A 27,693-nucleotide genomic window follows, 5' to 3' on the forward strand; every position below is an offset into this window, starting at 1 on the left:
TGGTAAGACATGTACCCAGAGGTAGACTTGAGTAGAAAAGACGGAGGTCTGGTCACCATGGGTGCTTTTTGGCGAGGCTTGCTGCATGCAGATGGCCAGATTCTGCTGCTATTGCTCCACCACCAAGAGGGTGTGTTCCCCTGCGTGTGGCAGAGATTTCTCCTGGCAGCAGCCCGGCTCTGTGAATACAGGAATGGTATCATCTGTCCAAAAGGATGTTCTCCTGTACCTCATCAAGCTATTTATCTCCCTTGTATAATCACAACATGGCTCATCGGCAGGACCCTCGGGCATGGTTTCTTCCAGCACATTTGGGATAAGAAGAGTAATGGACTTGATGGCTCTGCAAGCAGCGACTTTGCCAGGGGAGTGGGAGGAAACTGCTGTCCCCCCGTCACATCTGGCAGAGGGGCTGCCCCAACAGCTAAAAAGCTGGCATGGCTTGTGGCTGCATCAGCCAAGACCATGACTGTGGTGGCAAAGCCACTGGGGAGAGTTTCTCTCCCTGTGAATTGAGCCTGGCATGCATGTTTTCTGTGTGTCTTTAGCAGGATAAACCTAGAGGGTTTTGGGAAGCTGTTGGGGAGAGGAAATGATGGTTGTGGATTGGGCACATCACCACGAGCATCCCAGAGTGGCTGGGAAGCCCTGGCCCAACAGAGTCAGAGAAGCCAGTTGCCCCTAGCCAGGCAGTGGGACCAAAGTCTTGCCTAGTGGCACCAGAAGATGATGGCCTTGTAAAACCCCATGGTCAGATGGACACACGTGTTGGCAATGCATTCTCAAATCCTGCCTACATGCTTCCACTGCACCATTAAAACTAAAAAATATTTTCATTGAAGACGCCTCTAACTGCGGTGGCCAGGGGCTGCCAGCAGAACTGCATGTGAAAACCCAGTCAGGTTTGCTGTGCAAACCATGTTTTTTTCATAGACAGATGTTGCAGCCCTGGGCCGGTCCTATCGGTGGGACAATTGCACAAAAAAGTCCAAGAAGAGGTAAAAGCAGGAAAGCTGGCACCCATACATGTGTGTATGTGGGGCTGGGGTGCTAGGCAGCACAGGGGTGCAAACCTATAGCAACTGTGTGAGGGTGTTGTGGCCCCAAAGATGTGCTGACTTCTGAGATGCGCTGGAATAAATCAGCGAGGTTAACAACTGAGCAGGGAAATCTTTCTGGGAAACAGGTCCTTGACCTTATTATGCAGCCTCTGGGGGCTCCAGCTCAATCAGCTGGGGCAGAGCAGAGAATTGCCATTTGTATGGTGTCCCACATGTTATAATGGCTGGTTTGTATTTTATTAAAACAGAGCTACTAGCGTCTGGGACGGAGGGATGAGGGTGTTTACTGTGTTGGCAGCAGTGAGACCAGGCTCACCCTGTTATGTTGCCCTGCTGCAGGGTCCAGCATGGCTCTGGAGCCAGGGCTGGGGATGCTGGGCACAGCAGGAGCGATACGGGGCAGCTGAGAGCCTGCAGCCCCTGGGAATTACAGATAGGGCTCATGTTTAGCATCACGGTTTCCAAGTAGCCATAAAAAGAAATGTTTGTAACATTTTAGGGCCTGAGAGGGAATACTGGCTCCATTGAAATCTGCGACATAACTCCCCCTGAATTCCACACAGGCACGATTTAACTCTCTCGGCATGAAGGCACTCAAGGTTATTGATTTCCTTGCTGTGATTGTCTTTACTAGAGCTACAGGCATCGGTCATGTGCATTAAATGGGGTTAGATAAACAAGAAAAACTGAAAATTATGAGAAGTCTGCAGCTAAATCTAGCAAAAGTTGTTCCCACTTATGTATTTCCTTCGCCATTCATATCTGAATCAGGACAAACAAAGAATTCTCTGAGATGCAACTTATATAATTGCAAGGAACCCAAACTGCTAGTTTTTACTGAAAATTCTCAGCATGATATTTTCCATCATCTCTACTCAAAGGAAATCAATGTCTTCAGTTTGGATATTTCCCAGGGAATTTTCTTTCCATATCTGAAAGCATCTTGTGTTAGCAAAGCCGCTAATGAGTAAATGTGATCAGAATGACACTGATTTAAATTTGGGTAAATAAGAAACCTTGGGGAGAGGTGCAGGGCCTGAGAGTTGGGTTCGCCTGGGTTTCTGTTCATATCTGCTTGGTAATTTTAGTTTAGGAGAGCAGAAAAAACTCTGTATGTTCCTGAAAGGGGGGGGTGGGGTGGGGGAAAACCTTTTTGAAATATGTTACTATTTATTGATATCGCTCCTCACACTCAACACTTCCACACAAGGGGCATACCACTCACCAGCCTTGCCCTCTGACCACTTCTCCCAGTTAACCTTCTCCCTCATTGGCATCTTTCTGGCAGAAGATGCTGGAATACCTTTGGGAGGGAACGTTTGCAGGATGGTGGCGTGGGGCTGCAGCCGCAACGTGTGTGCCAGCGTGATGTGTCCAGCACCAGCTCACCCAAGACCTGCTGTCACCGGCACGCTGGTTGCGACCACGCTTGGCAGGCCAATGGGACACGCAAAAGCACACCGCCGCCATTCCATTCCAAAACCAGCTCTAAATCTCCTTCCAGACCAGGATAAAGCTTCCTCCATCTGGATCCTGGCAGCTCTGGAGAAAAGCCAGGTCCCAGCCAGGAATGGTGCCAGCAGCGACAGGGCTGGTGGAGGTGGCAGCCAGCAGGCAAAGCCCATGGGCAGCCAAACTGGCAGTGACAGGGTCATTATTTCCAGGATACATGAATTCTGGTGAAATAAAAGGGAAGCCTTCATCAGCTGAAGCGGATCAGCCGCATCCTTCTGGAAGAGTGGATTTAGGGAGAGGAGGCTGTGACCCCCGGCACCTCCTGGCAAGAAATGATGGTCACCCTTCGCTGCCGCACACCTCCTTGCTGTCAGTAGGAGGCTGGCCGGTGTTTCAGGTGGTATGGGTGGTTATCAGCGGGGCAAGCAGGGTGGTTTGAGGAGGTTTTAAGCCGCCTCTGGGAGCTGTGCATCAAGCCATGAGACTGCATCACACCCTCAAACACTCATCAAGTGACTGATTGAATGTTGCTTACAAATATTGTAGTTCATTGAGCCTTTGGTGGCTACTCAGTGAAGAGCTATTTAACTATTTAGAAAGTGTTACTGTAAATTAAATGTACAGGTAACTGATACGTGTGTTGTGAATACATCGTTTTATGTGAATGGTAGTTATATGAACTATATGCTGTCTCTGATGTTACACTGTAGGCAGCTAAACCAAGTTTAACATAAACCTCTTCAAGAAAATTGGTTATTTCTATCTAGTGCTCTCAATTTTCAGCTTGAGCCAATATTTACCTGTTCAATCAGTCTGAGGTTAAAATAAAGACTGACTGATAAGTATCTGTTCAAACTTCAGAAGCCCCCCACTTTTCTTTCTTTCTTATCTTGGTTTTCTCAGCTATCAGCTTGCTGTCGCTAATTGCCATGCCTAATCACTTTTCCACTAGGAAGCAGCCTGGGACTGATAGGAGCCAAATATTTGGAAAACTTACCTTTATTTGTTAAAAAAACCCACCCATTCTGGGGGAGGGAAGATTAATGAAGTGTGCCCCATCTGAGCATTGCCTGCAGGATTGCCAGTCCCTGCTCTGGGCCACACCACGTGCCAGCAGCACCGACCTTTGCTTTAAGTTAATGGCAAAATATTGCTTGACATCCATAGGATCTGAACTTCACATGGGAAAGGCCATAGGGGAGCACGGGGAGGGGGCCACTTCGCACACACCGTGGTGGAGGTGGGTTTGCTGCTCCCGCCAGTTGCGGAGGGGGAAGAGCATCACGAGGGCCTGGTGCGTGCTCCGGGGGGATGCTCCCACCACCATCTTGCCTTCCAGCCCACCTCAGGGCTGGCTGCAGCCAGCCGTCTATGGCTTCATCTACTTTGGAACAAATTCAGTAGAGAGTTTATCAATGAACTGTTTAGTAAGACTTTGATTATTTATTTTTTTAAAAAGCAACCCCCTAAACCCTCTCCCCTACCCCAAATTTCCACAGCTTGTGTCTCCCATGCCAAATGTATTGCTAGAAACAGCTGAACTCTTCTAGTTGCACCTCCTGAAAATCAGCTTTGCAAATTTGAGTGTGCGTTTATATTATATAAAACTGAAAACTATCTTTCCATCAAAGGTAGCAGCCTGCCTTAGCTATGTGCATTGTTATTTCTACCTTTTGTTGCACAGGTATGAAATGACAATTAGTTTTGAGTGCTCTACCTCTGCAGCTTATCTGGTTAATATATTCATGTATTTTCTTTAATTATATCAGTGTAACTTGACTAGTTATGGAGTTAAGACATCCTCCTTTCTGCTTCCCTTGCGTTTCTCTGCCCAGGTGATATACCGAGCCCTGTCACCGCCTTACGCCACAGAAGACCCCTACAGCGCAGAAGCCCAGGCGCAGCTGAAGATCACCAACCTGCGGGTGCAGCTGCTGGAGCGGCAGGGCTGCCCCTGCCTCCCGGCCACCCCAGCCCCCTGGTCCCCGCAGCCCACACCATCCCTCCACTACGCTGTCTATGACTTCATCGTCAAGGGCAGCTGCTTCTGCAATGGCCACGCTGACCACTGCATCCCTGTCGCCGGATTCAAGCCCATCAAGGCAGCCGGCATTCTCCACGTGGTATGTTCACGCACCCAACAACGTCTGCACTGACGTTGGAGAGTTGGAGAGTACAGCAGAGTTTTAAAAATAGTGGGGAATGGTAAGGAATATGGTATAGATCCAAGTATACGGTATTTGGCATGTGGTGCCCTGAATTCCAAGCACAGTGAGCAAAAGCCGTCTTTACAAAGGAGGTGGCCTGAGGCTGAGGTGCTGGGCTTCTCTTATGCCTGAGTGTAGGATCCACCAGGACTCTCATCCTTCAAGGGTGCTCCAGAGTAATTTAGGTTTATTTATTTCAGGTGGATTCTTGAAAGAAATTAAAATTACTGACTCCCTTCTTCCCCCAAATGCTAACTCTCAATAACACAATATCTAAAAGATAATAAATGCAGGGTATTTTAATGACAGAGAGGGAGGAGAGCATCCTCGAATGTACTAGGGATCTTGTGATTGCCATTGCTTCTGGAGGATCCTCAAATACTGGGTTGGCTCCTGAACTGGAAGTCAGGAGAGCTAGGATTTTCCTCTCACACCCAGGTTTTCCATTGCACTTTGCAATACCTTTCTCCAGATAAAAACCCTGTGCTCCAGTTTCATGGGGACTGCCATCACAAGAGCTCTGAGCTCAAATCCCTTGGGACCAACCAAGAGTCGTCCCATATCGCAAAGAAGCGAGATCCACCAACCCATTGGGGAGGTGGTGGGCACAGCAGCAGCTGATGTGCTGGATGCCTATGGCATGGTGTGCCTGCACCCTGCCAGCCCAGGGACACCCTGGTCTCATTGCCCTCAACACATCTTGTCCTTTCTCTGCCTGGCTCTGAAAGTCCTGGCTTTGCTGACAGAGGAGCAGTAGGGAAAGCCAGGGAAGTCAAACGTATTGCGCTGAATATTGTTAGAAAGGGAAAGATCATAAAAAAGCCCATAAGGCAGTTACTCGAGGTAAGGAGGTCTGGCATCTGTCCAGCTCTTCGGGGAACTTTCATTTCACTTAAATTATGGTCTCAGACATGAAGCAGACAGCATGTTTCCCTTCTAACAGAGCTAGTCCTGCAACAGCTTGAAAATATAGCAATTTGAAAGCGTGCAGCGCTATGATTGATAAGGCTGTTTCAAGTAGCACTGCTCTGCTTTCCACAGATGTTCCCTGAGCAAAAGTCTTTGAAAGGGGCTGTTTGCTCAGGACTATTTTGGTGGGATACAATTGCACGGGAGCATGCCCCGGAGCACCGCTGAGAGTTGCAACAGAGCCTACAGCCAAATATGCTTCCAGGACAGCTACAGCCTGTGGAAACCATAGTGCGCAGATAACAGGCGGTGCTGTGGGAAGGAACCAAGTGCCAGAATCGCACTGAAAACCAAAGCAAGAAATAGCAACAACCCCCTGCGCCAGCCCTGAGGGGACTGGAAATTCAACTGCGGTTATAAATGTTTACGTGGCAGGATTCCCAAAGGTGACGTTTCTGCAGTGAGGCTGACTCATTTACCGTGCCTTACAGCTCATTCCGCGTGTCCCATAAGGGATGTGCCACGCTAGGGGTGACGTAGCCCCATGGTTTGCAGGGTGGGTCAGGGAGTGTTAAGATGTTTCCTCTCCCAATTCCACTTTTTCCACCACAAGACTGGGGCATCTGGGGCTGAGCCTGGTCCTTACCAGGCTCCTGCCTGGCGCAAGGCTGCTCTGATTTGGGGACTGTGGTGGCACCTCACTCGTGCATACAAGGCTGGGGTTTGACAGTGCATTTCTCCAAGGTGGGAAGAGAGGATTATTTCCAAGGCAATAGGAAAACACGTGTGCGTGAATGAACAGAAAAGGGGTGAAAGCTTCTGGGGTCTGTGGCTGATTAGCTGGGAGAAGTCAGAGAAATTTCTGAAAAGAGAGTAGGACTCCAGAGAGGGAACATTTTTGCACGTCACCTGAAAAAGTCAGTTACGTAAAAGATAATTCTGAAGAATTATGGTCAGTCATTCAAGTGTAAGATGGGGACTTTAACCCTCTTGTCCTTATGTAACCGTAGAGCTATAGAACCTTCACCTTTAGCAGAACGTTCACTGTAAAACCAAGGACAGCAAAAGCTGGGAAACACATTACCATTTCTCAATACAATTATAAAATCTAGCTCCTTTTTTATGCTTGTTTTGACCAGAGAACTCCTGAAGAATATCCTGAGTTAATATCAAAATTTAAGCAAGTTTAAGATTCTTTAAAAATAAAAAGAAAACTTTTCCAAAAAAAAGTATACACTAGCTTTCTTAACTCCCTGCTTGGTCTTAGCCCACAGGCAAAATCCTAACTGCAGGCTTAGTTTCAGTCCCTGCTTGACCAGTGGAAGAACTGGACATGATACATTTGTTTTTCTCTTGGGCTGCTCTGGGCAGTAAGCCGGGGTGTCCTGGCAACATTGGGCATAGCTGCCAGGTCTTGGGCAGATCTCGCAAAGTGATGAAAAGCATTTCAGCCATCTCATCCAGAGAGGATCTGACAAAGCAACATGGGGATGCACCAGGGATGCTGGTGGCTGCTGCTTGGACATGTTTGGTGCAGGAGCCTGACCCAGAAGGCCAGGGTGCTCCACACAGCTTGGGACATCAGCCTGGTTTGCTGCCATGGGATTCCTACCATGAGATGCAGTTTTTCTTGATGGCTGGGCCATCAAGTGCTGGGAGTGGCTGAAGGGAGGCTAGGAGTCCATCTTGGCCGTGAGATAATACTGACCCAGGACATCCTTGGGGCATGGGAGTGAGATGCGAGCAGGGTGGCTTTGTGGACAATGAGGGGCTCCTTCCACCCCAGCAGAAGCAGCTCTAGCTCCATTCACTGGGGTGGGATAATCTCCTTTGTGATCTCTCTGAGTCAGGTCAGAGCAAAGGGGTGGTTTATAGAGTCCAAACATTCACTCTGAGAAAAAATTGCTTCACATTAGCCCCAACAGCAAAAAGCAATAGCCGAGACCTGGTAAGAGAAGAGGTTTGTTTCTGTGCCCTCACTGCTGTCCAGCTGCAAAACACTTGCCTATGTCAAGAATCAGACCTTCTCTATAATCTGCCTGCAATCTGAGTAGAATCATAGAATCATAGAATTGTTTAGATTGGAAAAGACCTTTAAGGTCATTGAGTCCAACTGTTAACCTAGCACTGCCAAGTCTAACGCTAAACCATGTCCCTAAGCACCACATCTACCCGTCTTTTAAATACCTCCAGGGATGGTGACCCAACCACTCCACTGGGCAGCCTGTTCCAATGTTTGATAACGCTTTTTGGTGAAGAGATTTTTCTTAAGATCCAATTTAAACCTCCCCTGGCACAACTTGAGGCTGTTTTCTCTTGTCCTCTGGAGCCATCTGGTCTCCCCAGGCTCCTTCCATAGTTATGAAGGTGTAGGAGGATACAATATGATTGGGATCTCAGGTAGACTGAGCTACTGTGCTAAAGCACTTCTGTACAGCCAGGCAGGGTGAATATTCCTCCCCCTTCCCACATGGCTAACCCAGTGGCTGCTATAAATTGTTATCGTGCTACTGACATCAAAAGATGTTGAAGGTCTTCTCCAGCAGCACTGACAGAAGCCTATTGTACAAAGAATTAAAAAAAAAAATCCTACCAGACAGCCCCCACACCCTGGACAACAAGCTTTGTATTCTTTCACAAGAATGAGATAGGATATGAGAATTTTCTCATGCATAAATTTGGTTGTCTGGTGCTTTGGGAAAGAATACCTCCCCGCTTACTGACAGCAGCCAGTAGGCATGGGTTCTAAAATTGGCACAGTGGCTCAAGTGCAACACAGTTTAAAAGCTATCATTACAAAGTCGACGTGAATGCTGTGATTTTCCCCTAGGCTGATATCATGCCCATTTTCCATGAAAGTTAAAAAAAAAAAAAAAAAAAACAGAGAAAATACAGTTTTAGCAGTTCCAAAAAAGAGACTCTATTAAAAGCAGTTGCCCCTCCCAGCTATTTAGCCTATTTAGACTATCAGGTCTTTGGGACATGGATTTTCTTTTAGTATGCATTTGTGTTGGACTCTATATAGTGGGTGAGTTCTTGCAATATAAATCAATTCATAACAGGTGACTGAAAGCATTTTTCCCTCGATGCGGCATTTCTTTCTCACTGCCCAGCATTTTGGAACATGATAAATAGGGAGGAAAGTATTTTATAAGATTCAACTAACGAAGAAAACCCATGTATTTGCAATCTGAAAGGAAGCGCTGGAAGGTTATAATTCAGGAACAAAAGGCTCTGGAAGGAAGCATGCCCTAGCAACTGTCTTTGTATAGAGAAATCAGTCGCTCGTTTATCTTAGAGAAGTCAACCTTTGTAACACTGTTTGCATTGTGCCCTCTAACGACTGACGTTGGACGGGGGCTGTCCAGCTACGAAGGGAAACAGTGTGAAAGTGAGCTGGGATGTAAAGGCCCATGACAAAATGAAAAATGGTATGAGAAGGCTTTGCCGCTTAAATGACTGGAGAGCCGTGTGAATGCTTAGAAGGGTGAGACGTACTGGGAATTGTGTTTGTGTACTTAGCGATGCTCCAGAATGACCCAAGTGGGTATGCCTTACAGTTAAATGCAAATCGAGGTGAATGAAAAGGGAGGAAAAAATGTTCTCTTCCCCTTGTTGTTGTGTGGGCGTCACATTCTGCCTTCAGAAAGGTACTGAGATGGCAGAGAAATCTCTGAGCCCAGGTACATCATTTCCCTGCTCTACCTTTGGTCCCAGGAGAGCTGCCGGGCTGGTTTCTCAACCCTGGCTCCCAAAATTAGAGGCCGGGAATGATGGGGAATTTACAGGACAGTGCTGTCTTGCATCTGGTCTTCCTACAGCTCTTACAGGCATTAATTTCACCTGGGGTAGACAGTCTGTTGGCTGTTTTTCACCTGCCACCACTTCTATTTTCCTTCTGTTACCCCTTCTTCTTGTCCTCTCTTTCTCCTATTTTCAGCTGTCACAGTATTTCTTTATAACTTAAAAAAAAATACCTGTCTGCCTCTGGGCTGCAAGAAAGGGCTTGCTAATATTCACCTTCTTTTGTTGTTTCTGATGCATGAAAGTCTTTTCTGTCATGCTGGAATTATGTAGAAGAAAAAAGAGATTTTCTTCAATGGGATAAAGCTGGGATGGAGAGATGTCTAAAGGCAAGCTCTTCTGGGGGGTAATTGTTATAATGTTACTGAAGGAGAATGAATACATCAGCCTGAGGCAAGGTTTTTAAAGCACGTAGGTCCCACTTTCATTAAATTTCTGGAAAAAAGCAATAGGGGAAAAAAGGTATTAAGTAAACAGTTGCACTGAGGAACAAGATATTAAAGATACCGTTTCCCTGCCCTCCCTTGGTTCAGATGGGCCATTTAGCTGTTCAGCTCTTTCATTAACAGGGCTGTACCCCACTCTGCCTGGCTGAGAGGGTGTGGGCCACCGTGGGACCTGGGGGGACCTCAGAGAGGCACGGTTTTCTCAGGGCCCAACCTGTTTGAGTAGCACCACTAGATATCTACTCATCCTAGGCAGAGTTTTTACCCTACAAAGGAAGAACCAGGGATAGCATAAAGACCACAAGTGACCTTTACAGGTTTGGCACCACAGGAATTGGGAACCCAGCTGCCTTTTCCAATGCTTGCTCCCAAAGATCAAAGCCTGAGCAGCTGCATCTGATGCAGAAGCTGGGCCATCACATCCTGTGCGCCCAATGGGCTCTCACCCAGACACAAGTCCCTCTGAGATTATGAGTCCCTTGCCCCACAGCAAGCAGCGGCATATGGGTTTGCAGAGTGCATGGCAGGCTGGGCCACTGAATGGCCATCCTAGCCCACGTCGAGCTGAGCAACTCCTGCAGAGGGGGTGCAGGACCCACAGCAGGATCTGAGCTTGGGAGGGAGCATCTGATGAAGATGCTGAAGAACCTGGTTGTGATAAACCCTGGAGGAAAGGAGACTGCAAGGCAGCGCCCTTACAATAAGGACCAGAAACATGTGGCTCCTCCTGACCAAGGTTGCAACATCCTCTGCCGGGTGCTCAGCGCTGGCCCTGGGAGCAGGTTTTCAGCTTCCACTGGGGACCCTGCACCTATGGACCTCTGTGCTGGTCCTGCACTTGCTGTTATGCAGGTCAGAACTGTGCTATTTTTTTGTGTTATTTTTTAAGCTTTTCGGCCAGACCGTTCATTTCCTTCCCCCTAGGTGCATTGTACCTTTACAAGCAATCAATACGAGGAGCATCATGCCCTACTTTGCCTTGGGGGCTCTTTAAACACCATCTGGCTTGATTTGCACCATCTCCAACTTTGGCTCTTTCGCAGCGCTCCTTGCCACAGCATGTGAGAGTCCACAAGCCTGCTGTTGCTGAAGCAGTTCTTTAAGTTTATAAAACCTCTTTCTTTAGCATTCACATACAGATTAAGAAGTTGGCACACAGCTATTCAGTGGTTTACTTATTAGCTCTGCATGCCAAATTAATGGCTGCACATCAGGTTCTTGGGATACCCGTCCTCTTCTGTTTCATTTTCCCCCACCTCCCCCTATTCTGGCAACACAGCATGCTCTTTTATACAGTACTTGGGCTTTCAGAAAGTGCAGGCTCTTATGCCTTGGGACCGTGAATGCTCCTCGGCAGGGAGTTTTGCCCTGCTCTGTGCTGGTGTCTTGGGATGCTCAATCCTTTGAGGGATTCTTAGGTGCTGCTGAGTTTCAGAGTTGTATATTATTAATGCTGAACAGCCACTGGCTGATTAAGTGCCCACTGATTCTTTGTCCAGCTTTGGCAAGGGGGGAGCTGAATTTGAGGGGTGCAGCTGCAGGCACAGGAAGGGGGAGCATGAGTCCCCACAGTAATCCCAAGAGTCACGGTGTCTGAGATATTCCTGTTTGCAAGTCTTCTCCCACATCTCTCTTACTTCAACATCATGATCACCAAAGCACCAAAGAACCACTTGGCTTTAACCATGGCATCCTCTGGCTCCCTCAGGTTGCATTCCCCACCTGATCTCGCATATAGCAGGTCTGGGTGGTCCCTCTAACCTAAGGGCCCTCTACCCCAACAGCCCTCTATCCCATTCCCAATCTGGTGAGGACAAGGTGAAGGATTTCTCTGGCCACAGATGTGGTTCAGGCTCCTACAGCCTGTTTAGCACTAACCACTCAATGGCCAAAGGACTTGCAAGAAACCTACATGGCATCAAAGAGTTAGGGCTCCATCAAAACCACCAGAAGATGACCGCATGACTAACAATAGTTTAACAAATTTCTGTTTCCATGCAGGGGGATGCTTTTGAATGTGTGTAAAGTAGCTCTGTAACATTGGTTTGTGTGTGGACTTTGCCTAAAAAACATATGAGAGAGAAATTTCATTGAAGAGTGATAATTTAGGAAAGCAAGGCATCTAAGAGTTTGCAGAAGAATAGTTTGTAGGTGGTAGCAAAAATGAAAATATGAAAACAAGACACACTTTGAGAAGTATGTATTCCTTCTGCAAATTTGTTTTGTTTCTTTTCTATATCTACTTCTCATTCTTTTCAAACATTAGCACACATTCAAGCGTATATCAATACAATAAGCCAGACAGACCAACTAGTATCTGTGGTGAGACCAACTGATCAGTGCGATGAGGCCAAAATAGCACAGAAAGCAATGTTATCTTAGTATTCGCGCTTTAGCTAAGATGCTTGAGTGTTCTGTCTGAGTCTGTCTGTATCTCTCCCTTGCTTATGCAGTCTAATTGCTGTGCTGTATTTTGTTTATTCCTGCTTTGATGATCCAGGCATTTTAATAAGGCAGGAAAGGATCACTTGAAAAGTTTTTGAAAGATTTTGCTATTTACATTGCTACTAAAAAGTCTTTTAAGCAACTTCAGGGTCAATTTTGAAGTTTTATCTGTACTGGTTTCATCTGACCCCTGTGAAATAGCAGCTAAAATCTATTCATTTAAAAAAAATAATCAGAAAGTCATCACTAGCAGGTGGGGGGAGGTGCACCTATGTAACAAGCAGGAGCTGTTTACAGCGTGCTCAAGGTCCTCTTCTGTTTTGTTTACTGGTCAGGCTTTTCACAGGAACCTTTTTCACGGCAGGTCTGAGCAGCAAGTCCTACAGTTAGGAACAGCACACTTGTAAAACCACAACTTAAGCAGAGTGGAAGGCAGCATTTTCCAGTAGTAGTTAAAGCCATGCCCCAGCTCTGGGCTGGATCACCAGCTGCCCTGACCGCCCTGTGTCACTCCCGATGTCAAAAGCAGCCGGTGGCTTGTGCAGCTCCGCAGCTCCTTTGGTTTTATGGCCAACCTGTGGAATGAGCACGGGGCCACACTGGCAGGGCAGGCTGAGGTCTCTGGCTTCTTACTGAGCAGCAGGAGAAGTTGAACCACACTCAGTTTATTGCTTTCCTTTTGCTATAACTTTCCCTGTGACTGGTGAAGGAAGGGAAACCAGGGTGGTAAGGCACCTCTCAGCTTGTGTTTCATCAAATGCAGGATGCCTGTTTTGCCTTGAGCCTGGCCATGTATCAAGACGTCTGGAGAGACTTGCAGCTCAAATGCTCTTCATAAAACTGTATTTAAAAGTAAAACATCGAGCAGAGTAAAGCTGCAAAAACAGGCAGCCACCAAAATAGCTATGGTAGGTAGCTGCCCGCCATGCTCTCTGGAAAAAGGCAGGGCCTTCAGCCTTGCCAGCAGAGCCATGCTGCTTCAGAGCTTGATTTCATTGTGTCTAGGGACTGCTGGGCTGCTCTTGCCCTCTGGCTACATCCTGTTTTCTTTGCATTTGCCAACAGCATGAGTAATGCCAGCGGCTGACAGGGCAGCTGGCACAGAGCGTGCTACGCTGGCTTTTCATCTCTAATTACCCCCTCACACTAGACTGTCTAGCTGCTAAATTACCTATCTGGCATGAAGATATCCAAGTATAGTCACTCATGGTCTTTGTGCTATCCCTTCCTTTGTGGGGCAAAAACACTGCCTAGGATGAGTAGACATCCATGTTTCAGGGAGGAGTATTTCTTTTCTTCTCATACTTATTTATGTTGGTGATGTCTGGGCACACAGAGCTGGGCGATGAGGTTGTGTGTGCTATTCCTGCAGGTGTGCAAAGGTGTATTGATGTTTGGGAGGGTGAAAAAGAGAAATGTTTTACAGTGTTTCCCAAGGATGCTTTGGATCTTCGCTTCACTTAATCTCTCCTGGAAATTCATCCTGCAGCTGGCAACTCTCTGCTAAAGGCTCTTTTACATCTCAAAAAATAAAAAAAAAGCTGTGATTATACAATACCATGACATGCAGATCCACAAATACTAATCTAATTGAAAGCGTAACTGCAGAATATTTGCCTTTGACTGAATTAGACACCAAGACAGGTATCATGTAGCCCTCTTTCTAGTCTATGTAATAGCATCTGGCTGGTGTATTATCTCCTGTTCGTGGACATTGCTCGTGCCCTGGAGACTCTTTGGACTTTGCTGTGGGTGATCCTTGTTCTCTTTCCCCTGCTAGGTCCACGGGAAATGCATGTGCAAGCACAACACAGCAGGGCCCCACTGCCAGCACTGTGCCCCGCTCTACAACGACCAGCCTTGGCACGCTGCCGATGGCAAAACCGGAGCCCCCAAAGAGTGTCAGTGTAAGTAGCCAGCCAGGAACAGCATCTCCAGAGCCTCCGTGGGAGCAAAATGCTCCTTCCTTGTGTGCCTTTCTCCTATGTTTCCAAGAGTCAGCAGATACTGGGGTGGTGGACAGCTGCTTGTGAAGCAGCTCAGCAAGTGGAGAGAAATGCCATGCTTCTGCCAAGCACCCACCACATGTTTGTATGGCGTGGACAGCCCTATTCACAGACCTCCTCACTTGGAAGTTCTCACAAGACCATGCTGTCTGTTGGTTTGGCTTTTCTGTGGGACCCAAGCACATCTCCTTGAGATACGGTCTTCTGCTGGGGCAGACCGCAACCTTTCAGGGTGCCTTGGAGGTGATGGGGGGCCAGCATTGTCCTTTCTATGGGCACCACTGACAAACACATTTGCAGGAGGTATGGTCTTCTGCTGCTGGACGTGGGCTGTGGTCCCAGCACAGGGAAAGGGGAATGCTTTCCCTCTCTCACACACCTCCCCTGCACTTGCCTTTTCCCTCCGCCAGTTGCAAGGAGCATCCAGACAGCACCCACGTGGCAGATGCTGTACAGGGAACTGCTGATTTCTAAAGCAGGTAGGGAAGAACCAGTCAATGTGGGAAGTCTCCCTGCTCCAGCCTGGCTATGTTACTGTCCTTGTACAGGGAAAGCCATAACGGAAATAAAAGAGTTAAAGAAATTTTTTTTTTTAATGTCACCTCTAGAGGTAGAGAAGTGTGGATGAAAATGTGATGATACTTCATGCATTTGAATGAATAACAGGTTCATAGGTCAGGTCTCCCATTCCAAAACATGGTTTGGAATTTTGTGTCTCTTTTCTATAAATCAACATCTTTCACTGCCTTAATGAGTCTTTCCATTCCCTTTGGCTTTGTCTCAGCGTGCAAGTGTAATGGGCATGCCGACACTTGTCATTTTGACATGGATGCGTGGCTGGCATCGGGCAATCGCAGCGGCGGTGTCTGTGACAACTGTCAGCACAACACGGAAGGGCAGCACTGCCAGCGCTGCAAGCCAGGCTTCTACCGGGACCTCAGGAAGCCCTTCTCTGCCCCAGATGCCTGCAAACGTAAGTCAGCAACCTTTTACTTGTAAAATGCTTGTCAAGTGGGAAGGTGTCGAAGAAAAGGTGAGATCTTCCTACCCCTCCTTGGAGCAATCTTCTTGCTTCAGTGAAGGACACGGAGCTCTTTAAATTCCCTTTTTGATGCTGTTTGCAAAAAGCAATGATGCGGTTTGCAGGGCAAAAGCCTGCAGATGCTGTTGACAAACCTATCCCGAGGATCCCTGTAGCTTGGGGGTAGGGAAGGAGGGATGATTCATTGACTTTCTCCTGCTATTTTTGGAAAGCAAAAGCTGCATCATGTTTGCATGATCTCCTTGTTTGGTGATTGCCGCAACCTCAGAAGGGGGGTGCCTCAGCCAACAGGGGTGCAGCTGATAAATACCATCACCCACCAGTGCATGTTCACAGCAGGAGCAGGTGGGTATGAAGGGAGAGATGGGAACACGAATTAAGTGATATTCCAGAAGATGTGACACCAAGGAGGCCAGGCCAAAGGCAATGACTTGGCCATATGTGAAATTAAATACTTCCCAAACAAAAGCAGCGATCCAAAAGCCATGCTCCCTAGGGACCACTCTGAGGAATGGTGACTCACTGTGGGGGACTCCGGATCCCCAAACCCGGCCAAAACCATGACACTGGGCTGAGCTCATTACACTGGTCAGAGAAATATAGGGTGTAGGTATACTCTCTGCTCTGTGCCTACCAGCTTCACCAGATTTCTCCTCACTGAGCCAAATATGGAGGAGGACCTTCACGTGTGGCAGCAAAAAAATCCAGCTGACACCCTACTTGTGTCATCTGAGGGGACACTGAGCATATCTCTCCCCTCCAAAGGAGAAGTACCTGCATTTAAAGGAATAAAAACCCTTTGGTCCCACTCCCTTGCTGTGCAGTGGCCCCTCCCAGTGGCCCCTGCAGCCAATCGAGAAGTCCTCCTCCTCCACCTTTCACTCATTGCAAGGAGGAGCAGCCTGTTTTACAACCCTAATTCTCTTTATGAAAACAGAATTGACCACAGTTCTCCATCACTTGTATAAATAATTATTTCACTGCTGTAGTATGTACACAAATTTGTTTTTTAAACACTGAATGTAATGACTTTTTAAAGTTCCTTTACCTACTTGTGTACATTGAAGTCCCAAGTCTCCTTCTCTGAAACATCAGATACTTTCCCTCCGTAATTACTGCCAGAACTTATGCAACGAACTTTTGTTTTGGGGTCTGATTAGTAAAAAAAAACAGGTTTAAACATTGCACTTAGACCCAAAGCAGGAGTTTGAGGGGCTTTTTCTAACACCCATGGATTCAGCCTTGCTGATTTAAAAAAACCCAAAACCTGCACTAGTGGACTCCAGGTAGATAACACAAGATGAAAGACTGAAATAAATTCTGTATGGGACCCTGAAGCTTCGAAATGCACTTTTACTGGGGTTGTGCTACCTTTGCTAGGATTATGATTCCGGATGCTCTTTATGTGCCAGCTCCCATCAGGAGCATACACTTTTCTGAGGCCATTGAAGCCAAGTCAGGCTTTGGCACTGATTTGAGTGTGGTCTGAACAACTGAAAATAACACCCTTCACCTTGGAGGTGGTGGGAGTGGCTGCCGTCTCCTCTGATGTCTCATGCAGTCCCTCAAGGAGATGGAGTTTCACAAGGGATCCATCGTAGGGTTTTCCTGGTGCCAAAACGCCTAGTCCAAATCCTGTAGCTGTTTGGAGGGTCCAAGAGGAAGTGATAGAACCATAGAATGGTTTAGGTTGGAAAGGACCTTAAAGATCATCTAGTTTCAACCCCCCTGCCATGGGCAGGGACACCTCCCACTAGACCAGGTCGCTCAAAGCCCCATCCAACCTGTCCTTGAATGCTTCCAGGGATGCACCTCCTGGGCTGGCCAGCACAGAGCCTCCTTCCTTGCAAAACCAGATGGAAACAGAGGTCTCAGGACATATCACTGCAGAACAGGCGTGGCTCGAAGGGAAAGCTGCCAACAGTGTGCGTGTGCCTGTGTGCAAGTTAGACCAGCACTAATGAAGTCAGGCATTACATCATGTCATTAGCTATATGTTAGCCAAATCCCAAGAGACTTGATTAAAAAGTTTCTCCCAGCCCTTCTGGACAGGAGGAAGCTGTGGAGCTGTGGAGATGAGATGATTAATGGATATTTTTGTTGACAAATGCCAATGCTCAATCCTCTTGGATTTATGCGTTCATCTCTTAGTCACTGATTCATGGCTTTCCACTTTCCACATTTTTCCCCCCCAAAAAAGTGTGCCTGACATAAAGACTACAAACTTGTTTTCATTATTCTTTAATGCAGCAATCCAGCCTCTTTATGGACCACTACGTATTCATGAACTCTGGTGTTTAAAGGCCAAAGGCAACTTATGTTTGACAAGAACTGTAAGATACCTTGAGTACAGTGAGAAAAAGTCTACTTTTGTTTACCTTCTGCATTAAGTACATCTACTTTGTTGTACATCTTTTTTCTGGTATTTATGAAGTGCAGAGCATAAAGTACTCGGTATCTCAGGGAGACAACTTTCTGCGGCATAAATTGGGTTCCACAAAAACATCAGGATTGTGTGAATGCTTTCATTTCAGAGACCTGATTGCTACAAGCACACGGATTATTTCTCTCTGGGCTCTTCAAACCCTCACAAATGCTCTCCTCCCTAAGAACCCTTCACCATTTTCCTTCTCCTGCTGCCAGGACTGCTCCCTGCATCTGGGGACCCAGCATCTCACGGGGGAGCCCGGCAGCTTGCAGGGCTGTAGCAAATGACTAATGACTGTTAAATTAAATTATATAAGACCTATTACAGCCTATGCCTGGCACGTTTCCCAGGACCATGCCACGGTCTGCAGTAACAAGGGACATGCGTGGTTGCCCTGTTATTTTTTCTGGGAAGGCCACAGCGTTGCCTGCTTGCTTCTGGCTCAAGGCACCGTTATTGCTCAACCGCAGGGTAGCATTGAAAATTTAAAAATGCCAAGGTCAAAGTAAATAAAGGAGTTGTTAAGCCATAATCTTTAAGGATACTTTAAAGATTCTTGTAGGCAAAGAGTGTATATAATATTTGCTCAGGGCTAGGTGTGTACCCGATAAAACGAGACGTTCTGCCATTTAAAACAGCAATCTGATGACTCTTTCCCCCCATCATACCTATCGGTCCTTTTCTTCACACCCCTCATGAATTTTTAAGCCTCAACTACAGTATAATTGCAGACAATAAATCGGGTTTTATAATTGACGAGTTTATTTTTGCTTTTCAACTGTAGGTTTTTGAAGGTAAATATTTGTCATTTCCAAAGGTTAGCTGGCAGCTGAAGAAACCACAAGAGTATCACCAATCCAGGGTGGGGAAATCCAGCCCCGCTGGAGTCCTGCTCACTGGGTTTTGATCCCAATCAGCACACGCGATGCTGGGAGAGGTGGCTGTTAATTCATATGTACATGGAAGTCACGAGCAAAATATTGCGATGTAGTACAGGGTGGTAAATTGGCATTTTAACAATGCTGCTTACAAATCAAAAAGAAAGGAAAATATCAATCTTGTGGAAGGTTTCTCTTGGTCCCAGACTAGTGGTGCTCAGCCAACCCTTCTCCCACTGGAGAAGGTTTCCCTTGGCCATGGAAACCCCCAGCCTCCCCAGTGGGGTGGTCATGGCACATGAGACAGCCACTGTCCTGAAGCCTCACACTGGAAGCCTTGCACTCTGCACCTCTGTGTCCACCACGAAGTGCCATCCAACACTGTCTGTAGCTGCTTTATCTCCTGCTCGGCCGTTCCTCTCACCTTGCTGGGGGTGGGTCTCCTACTACCTGTGCTACAGTGAGGTGCAGGTTGGGTGGAAGGAGGAAAATGGGTTCTAAAACCAACACTCAGGGCAGCAGCCCATGAGGCAGCAGTAGCTGCAGCTGCCAAAATATTGTCTAATCAGTCCTGCAGTCCTTTTCTTCCTGCCATTGCCATAGTATGGAAGCACTTGGTCCTAATTTCATACATTTGTTTCAGAGCTGGTACAGTGCACTCACGTTTGAGCTCTAGAGTCTCATTTCTGTGCTTGGGCTGCACTTTACCTCTCTGCGTTGCTCAGCACATTCCCATTGCAGCACATCACAAATATTTACTGTGTTGTAAATTTGCCACCCAAAGCATCCAGATTAACGCCACTTGGTGTCATCTTGGGCCTCCACTCAAGATGCAAGACCAGAAATCTTCAATTCACTGGCCAGCAATGGAAAGCAAGTGGGCGCTTTGGTAGCTCATGGGGAACAGCCAGGAAGGACAGGGTCTATGGACATGGGTGCGCAACCCTTGTAGAAATGACCCACCTTTACAACACATCTCCCTGTAGCTTTTATTTAAAAATATAGCCAACTGCATTCTCTTTTTAATTGCCATTTTAATTGCCGATGAGCTTGCTGCTTTATTTTTCATAACCACTTTTGTAAATTGAATATTCTTGCCTCACCATGGTGTTGCCACTGCCACTGAATTTTCCATTAGGAAAAAAAAATCCATGAAAACATTGCCTGAAATGTAAAAAATGCCAACCCCAATCGGGCTGGGTGTAAAACTCAGCTGAAACCCAACCGAAAGAGGATCAAATCTCTCTCTGAGCAGTGAGTTTAGCTCACTGACTGCAGGAGAATAGAAGAGCTTTAAGTGCTTGATATTTCCCCTGAAGGGGCTGAGGAATGCCAGAAATACCCACCACATCTAGTCGGAAAAGAGAGCATTTGGCTGCATGTGTCAGGTGTAAAACACTTCACAGACTTCAGGAGAAAGGTATGCAAGTCTTGGTGAGCACTGTTGAAAACTATGCTATTAAAGGTACCGGAGTTCACTGCCTGCAGCTAGTTATGCAGTTTGTGGAGAGGCTTTCTAATCTTTTAATTTTATATAATTATATTTGTTTGGGAATCGAAAGGGTGGGGAAAGTTTGGGGATTACTTTGGCAAAGGTTTTGGAATTGTAGTCGCCTCTAAGTTAACTGCCAATATTAATCTATCCTTTCATATTTTGAAATGACACTCCAGGTATGTCAAATCCCTGAAACCACAAAAATGTTGTCAGAGCAAAATTAAATATACATATGCAGCAATAAGTATTTTGAGAGAAAGGAAGATTGTGGTGCATGCAATGGCTTTTCTGCTTTATTGCCTTCACAGTTGCAAAAAAAAAAAAAAACCCTAAAACATTCATATTAGAATTTGGTGAGTATTTTTTCTCTCCAAACAAAGTTTTCTCAGGAAATCCAATTTTTATGTAAATGGAGTTTTAGACAAATGCCTATCAGCAGGGATTTTTTTGTAACATGTCCTGATTAGAGAACCAAACCCTGAGGGAAGGAGAACACAAATCACCCGGCTGCTGGTGCTGCAGGGCACTGCATTGCCAGCTGGCCAGGCCAAATGGTCAGAGGTTTGGCTCACACTTTTGGTAACTGTATTTCTGATCTTTGAAAAGATTAACATCTTTGGGGGAAAAAAATTGTAGTCTTGCAACAGACACAAATTCCATCTATGCAAAAGAAAAATCCTAGAAGTACGTAAGGAAAACTTCGTGCTACCTATTTTAGGGCATCCTTTCTGATTTGTGAGAATGGCCATTTCTCTCAGAGTATGTGACTCATTTCTCTCATTTCTCTCCCCATATGCTTCCAGTGCATCATTCTGCTGAAAGGGACTGTGGGGGGAGGAAAAAAGAGCAGCTAGTGTTTCTGACGTGCACTCTGCAAACCCATGTCCCGTATTATACATCTCTGCATCTCTGAGCCATATATGGCCTCGTTCTTTTCTTAATGTTTTGAAATGATGGCTTTAGAAGAAAATCAGGCAAGAGACAGAGGGGTACTTTTTGCTCAGCCTCCACTTTAATTAAACAACCATTCTGAGTGTTGGGGTTTTTTTTTAACCTCCTGGCAGCAGGACAGCTGTTATTACTTTAGAAAGCAATTATGCCCTGATCCATTTTTTGCAATGAAGCACCTCAACCCTGATTCCACAGCTTAAACATCTACCTTAAAGCGAGGCACATCCCTGGATACTTGGCAGGATTGGAGTACAGATGCTATAAGGAAAGTAATAAAGACCTGTTTGGCAAAACATAACGCAAAACCGGGGGAGGTTGACTAATGAAGATACTTCACAAAAGTTAAAGTTTCTAAAGGGGGATTCCGGTCAGATTTATATAGGCAAGAAAGCCCAAAACCATCATTGTCCCTAGGCAGAGCGGTGATTTCGCAGGCATCTCCTGTGCCTTCATCCCATAGATCTTTTGCACTCACAGACACTCTCTTTCCCCATAATGTCCCCCACAGCCTGCTCCTGCCACCCACTGGGATCGGCCGCCCTCCCCCTGGGCCCCCGCACCTTCTGTGACCCCAGCACCGGTGACTGTCCCTGCAAGCCTGGCGTGGCGGGGCCCCGCTGTGACCACTGCCTCCCCGGCTACTGGGGCTTTGGTGCCTACGGCTGCCGCCCCTGCAACTGCGCCCGCAGCTGCGATCCCCACACCGGTGACTGCCGCAGCAGCAGGTGAGTTGGGGGGTCCTGGCCCCCCTCCTCCAGCCTCAGCAATCCCCCCATGATCTCCATCCCAGGGAAAACGCCGTTCTGACCCAATTTATGCATGGCAACGGTCTGAAAACTAGCTATTATATAAAATATTTGGGGTTTGGTATGGTGAGGAATTGGGGAGGGAGCAGGAGCTGAGGCTGCCGTTCACCTGGGTGCCTGGCACACCGTGGCAGGGCACCAGCAAGGCTGGATTGCTCTTGGTGCTGGTGTTAATGCATGGGATGTTTTCCATAACCTTCACCATTCCTTCCTCTCCATGAGCAAAATGTGAGCCTTGGGGAGATATGAGTGAGAGGAAACCAAAGGGTTAATTTTGTTGCTGTTGCAACTCAGCTTGCATTGACTGTGCCGCACTTAAAGTCAGGCTCTGACTTTTAGAAGACAGCACATTTTAATAATACCCCACTCTCCGGATCTTACACGTTGCTTTTTTTTACCACATTGGGGATATTTATAGCTTAAAAATCCGTATCATGCATTTTAAACCTGAAATGGATTCATGACCCACTCTGACAAGAGTCAATCTGTTTGTTCACTTTCCAAAACTGCCCCTTGCATTTGACACCACCAAGACGTCCAGTCACGTTGCGCATGGAGGACAGGTTGGTAGTGGTCCAGCTAGGAGGAAGGCTGACCATCTCTCTTTCCCCTCAACAGCTCGGACATGACCTGGCACCACGAAGCACCTCCTTTCCAGGCAGTGTTCAATGAGAGTGAGCCTGCCTGGGGCTGGGAGGATGAGCAGGGCTTCTCGGCTCTCCGGCACTCTGGTAGGATGATGGCTTCACATGTGTTTCCCTACCCCATCCCTCCTGCCAACAGCCAGTGTGTATCATCTTCCGCACTGGCCTGTAATTAGTGCCCTGGCAGTTGCAGGAGGGGATGGACATTCCCCCGTTAATGTCCTGTGCAACCACCTCCTTCCCATCCAAGAGCCAGAGGAGCCTTAGAGCTCGTCCCATCAATGTGAGGACATGCAAACTCTGTAGGGAGATGCTCTGTGCTGAAAGCCGGTACCCAGCATTTAGCTGTCAGTAAGGCAAGAATTGCCTGCCTGGATTTGCAGCCCCAGCTCTGAATTTCGAGGCTGAACACTCTTTATTTGGTCCATTGTGTTTTAAATGTGCCTTTGTATTCATTAGAACTACTACCTGTTGGACAAACTATATTTAGAGGGTGTTTTTTGCCACTTCACAGGCAGGGAATTGGAAATTTCCAAATAAAAATTCATTTCCTCAATACCCACAACAATTTTGGCATCAACTGCAGCTTACGGTGCAATTCGACATTGCCTAGCATTTCAGCTGGGCAAGTTATTTCCCCCTAGTCTGGAGGAGGAGGGTGCTGCGAGGCAGTTTGTCCCTGCGGCGCAGCATCAAGCCGTCCTCCCTTGCGATGGCTGCATGCAAGCAGGCAAGCGTCATTTCCTGCGCTTTCAGAAAGCGGCATGATAAAATCTCAAAGATACAATAATTGAGTTAATTGAGGGGAAAGCTCCATCATTTGTCTGGACAACTTCATTTTAAACGTAAATAAGTATATCATGTTATTCTTTGTTCTAAGATCACGGAAGTCATTAATCTGCCTTAACCTCTGCAACATTTCCTTTTAAAATTTTGTCTGGGACATTACGGTGTGGAAAATACCGCGGGGAAAGACATGCGTGTTATTTGCATCCCAAGGCAAAATAATAAGGCCTTTGTTTCCCTTCTCTTCAAATTGTAAACAAGGAATAATTGCCCTTGGACTAAGATTGTATATTCAGCCTGGACCTGAAAATAGAGGGGTTTTTTGCATGGGGCTTGTAGACCGTGTGACAACCTCTGGCAGGTCCCAGGCTCTGCCTACAAAGTCTCCCATCTTTTAGGCACAAACCACAGCTTTTTGCTTCTTTCTGTTTCCCCAGGTAAATGCGAATGTAAAGAGCAAGTTTTAGGGAATCCCAAAGTCTTCTGCGGGATGAAGTACACCTATGGTGAGTTTCGGGTGAGGCGGCAGGGGTGTAAAGGGAGGTGCTGTGAGGCAGTGTGAGAGTGTAAAGTGTGAGAGGAGCTGCTGTGTGCACCACTCCATCCCTGCAAACCCATGGGCTACTTAGTCTGGGGGTAGATCTTTGACCTTTCCAAAATGTATAGGTACTGTGGTGCCAAGTCAAGATGGGTGAAGCGTCTTTGTTGCCAACCTCCCTTGCTACCAAAATACTCTTGTGCTGAAATCATGGGAGCTGGAAGGGTGCCTAAGAGGTTGTCTGGGTCCAAGACAGACTGGAAAGCACTATTACCAAAACCAGGTCACTAAAACTCTGTGTAGACCAGACGCCCCAAGAATGGTCTAGAAATCACAAAATCTGAATTACGCTGAATGTAAGGAGGAACAGTGATCACCACACAAGCCACTACATAGAGAAAACATCTCTGGCAGCTACTGGGAGCTTCCCCCTGTCAACAAAGTTCAACTGTTGCGATGGGGGGATGTATATTGTCTATGTGCCTTTTGGATTGAAATGAATGAGAGGAGGTGCTTTGTTTCCCAAGACCTCTCCGGTGTGTGCCAGTGAACCGCCTCCTTCATACCGCAGCAGAGTAAGGAATGCTCTGTAGAGCACTCCCTTCTTTCACAGTCTTCCAGGGGTCTCTTGCACCTGTTTTGTCTCGCACTGAAGTTGAAAATGCACAGAGAGATAACCCCCACCTCTGCAGGCTGTGGAGCAACCCACAAAGGGAAGTTCAAGGGGCCGCCAGCTGTTGAAATATAGCCCTGGCTTAGCGATATTAGGAAAAAATCTGATTCTGCTTTGCTCTGCTCCCTGGCTGCGATAGTGACTGTGTTTAATCTTGCAAAAGATAACAAATAAAAAAAAAAAACCTCACAAAACTCCCAAGTTCATAAATCTTATCTAAAGTGCACTAAGGCTTCCTACCCTTTCATCACTCCACATGCAAAGGTGTCAGCTAAACTGGAGAGACAGGTGAATTATGGGGCTCACCATGAGCTTCAGGAGGCCATATTGTAGGAGAGGTTTCCCTGAGCTTCCTAATGTGCAGCACTGAATAAAACACCACCATACAGTGATACCTACCACTGTCAGCGTCAGCACGGTCAGAGGAAGGCTCACATGTGGGACCTGAGCCTCAAAAAATGACTTGAAAATCAGGTCATTGAACCTCTCTTGCTGCCCACGTGGCAGATCCAGGGGCTGTGTGGCCAAACCAACCAGCAGCATTCCTGCCCAGGGGTACAGAGACATATGTGCTCCCCCAGTGGCTGCACTGACCCTGGGCTCCCCAGCAAGGAGCTTCAGGCTAACTCTGCTGTAACGAAGTAATTGTCCTCATTGCTTCGCCCAGACATCTGCATTAGACAAAAAAAAAAAAAAAACCCACACAAAAAAGGCTGTTGTAAATAGCTGATATATTCCTGGGTTTGGATTTGTGTCTTCCCAGTGATCAAGACGAAGATCTTGTCAGCTCACGACAAAGGCTCCCATGCAGAAGTCAATGTGAAGATCAAGAAAGTCTTGAAATCTACAAAGCTGAAGATCCTCCGGGGCAAGAGGACACTCTACCCTGAATCCTGGACTAACAGAGGCTGCACTTGTCCCATCCTCAATCCTGGTAGGTGTGATCCCTGAGCAGTACATCCCCACTATGTTTACACAGATTTCATTCTCACCACTCCATCCTCTCATGCTAATGAGCTGAGATTGCAGCCCAGTGTTGACTAAATTGCTAGCTGTTACATCATTTGTATTCCAACAGCAATCTCCATCAAATTTGAATTTTTTAGAGAAAAACTTGGTTCATTCTATAGACTTTCAAACATATGATTTTGAAGCATAATGACAGCTTTACCAGTCTCACTCGTTCCCAGAGAGAGGGAGGTGCATATCACACCATGACCACATGACATATCTTTTCAAAACTAATGCTAGTTTCAATCCATAAAAATGCATTTAAATCTAATTTGAGTCACGATATTGTGCTGGAGTTCTAATCTAAAGTCAAGGGAAGATGTCTCCTTGAAAGTAATACTAATTTGCATCGACAAGATTTGGAAGAGATTCTCTTATGCAGTGAGAAAGCAGCTTTGGCTTCATAGTTTTTTCTCATCTTCTTTCACTGAAGTGGAGTATAACCAGCGGTGGGTAAACAGTGCATGTAGCCTCTGGTATGGACCAGGAGATGCAGAATCAGGGTTTTCTTCAATAGAAGAAAACTAAACTCCAGCTGACACACCTTTCTTTACAACTCTGAGATAAACCAACAGTTACTAACTAAGTCAGATAAAGGGTTTTCTTTCCGTGAGGCGCACACATCACTTGGAAATCACTGATCAAAACATCAGCTTCAGTGCTGAGACGCCCCTTACGTGTGCAGCACTAGGAACTTACTTTGGAGGGAAAGGGCTGTCTGCGAGGCTGGATCACACAGCAAGGTTATTCATTGATAAGGTGTTTGCAGTCTTCTTTCATCTCCACCGGAGTGACTGTCTTTGGCTTTGAAGGCAAGCTGCCGCGGTAGCACAGCTGTAGTCAGGAGTCTTGTCAGGTGCAAGGGTCGGATGAATCAGCAGCATTAGGCAAGACTTTGCTGTTTAAGCACAGTAAGACTTTGGATATTGGTGAAACACCATAAATCTATAATTAAATAGATACAGCTGGTTTATTTTTCCATGCACAATGCAAACGCAAGCAAGAAAGCCTTAATATGAACCTGGAGGAATGCTGTGGAAGCTGTCAGACACTGATCGTGCAGGGCAGCCCCGCACCTGACACCCAGCTTTGCGACTCCACTAAATTCAGACAAGCTTCACTTATTTTCCCCAGCAGAGGAAAAGAGAGCAGTAGTCTCAGAATCGATAAAGATCCCTTGGGCATCAGTGGAAGGGTAGAGGTGCAGTTGTCTTTAGGGACAATCCAGGTGTCTGACACATCGGGTGTAACCCTCTTGCCAGCTTTCATGATTTACACTGCCAAGCTCGGTGTTTTCTTGAAATGCAGCTGCTGGAGTCACATGAGTATAAATTAATCTCAGGTTTCATGTTGGAAAGAAGTTGTGAAGTGTGGTCCTAACAGGATACTTGAAAACATCAACTGAGTGCATCTTTAAGATTCAGTAATTTCCAAGCGGGAAAAAAAGGGTTCCAAATATTTTTTAAAATTTCATTATTTTCTTCAGCTACCGTATTAATTCCTGGATGGTTGGCAATACTGTATTAGCAGATTTAACCCTCTCTCAGAGTAAGAGCTGATGATCTCCAGGTGAATAAACCAAAACCAGACATAAAAAAACAGGCTGACATAAAACAATTTCCTGACATACAGCTATAATGGAAACTCCAAGCATTTATCAAATCTCCACACGCTGTTTTCAGATGATAAATGTGCTTATGTTCCTCTGAGAGGGTATTCACTACCCTTGCACACCTTCTCCTATGCATGCACCCAGAGAGGCAGGCTGGGCTTCTGGGGGACGCTGAGCTGAAAGGTTTAAAGGTCTCAGCTATCCACAAGGGAACAGAACTCCCTTTTTCTCCTTGGCTCTGCCAAGCACAGACACAAATACGCAGAGAGCTGCCTGCCAGTGACGCAGGACAAAACTCACAGCCTCAAGTCCTGGCTTGTGGCATCCCAGTCATTTGATTCCTTTTATTTTTACACTTTTGTAACATCTGGTTGAAAACCTAGAAAGTCCTACTGAATCAGCAACCACAGCAATATTTTCTTGCTCTCTGAGGGTGCATGCCACATTTCTCTCTCAAGGGAGATAGATTTGGGAGCCCTTGAAGAGTGTTGTTTAT

General features: G+C 46.6%; 1 protein-coding gene across 2 annotated transcripts in view; it reads left to right on the top strand.

Annotated features, from left to right (window-relative positions):
* NTN4 (netrin 4) overlaps positions 1–27,693 on the top strand; it is a 46,453-nt gene that overhangs the window by 17,928 nt on the left and 832 nt on the right. For both annotated transcript variants that reach the window (XM_074168383.1, XM_074168384.1), the window contains exons 3-9: positions 4,352–4,639; positions 14,108–14,234; positions 15,118–15,306; positions 21,636–21,852; positions 22,552–22,664; positions 23,801–23,869; positions 25,338–25,508. In XM_074168383.1, the coding sequence (XP_074024484.1) occupies positions 4,352–4,639; positions 14,108–14,234; positions 15,118–15,306; positions 21,636–21,852; positions 22,552–22,664; positions 23,801–23,869; positions 25,338–25,508 (1,174 nt within the window). The remainder of the gene's footprint in view (positions 1–4,351; positions 4,640–14,107; positions 14,235–15,117; positions 15,307–21,635; positions 21,853–22,551; positions 22,665–23,800; positions 23,870–25,337; positions 25,509–27,693) is intronic.

Source organism: Numenius arquata, chromosome 2 (genome assembly GCF_964106895.1).
Source record: "Numenius arquata chromosome 2, bNumArq3.hap1.1, whole genome shotgun sequence".
NCBI lineage: Eukaryota > Metazoa > Chordata > Aves > Charadriiformes > Scolopacidae > Numenius > Numenius arquata.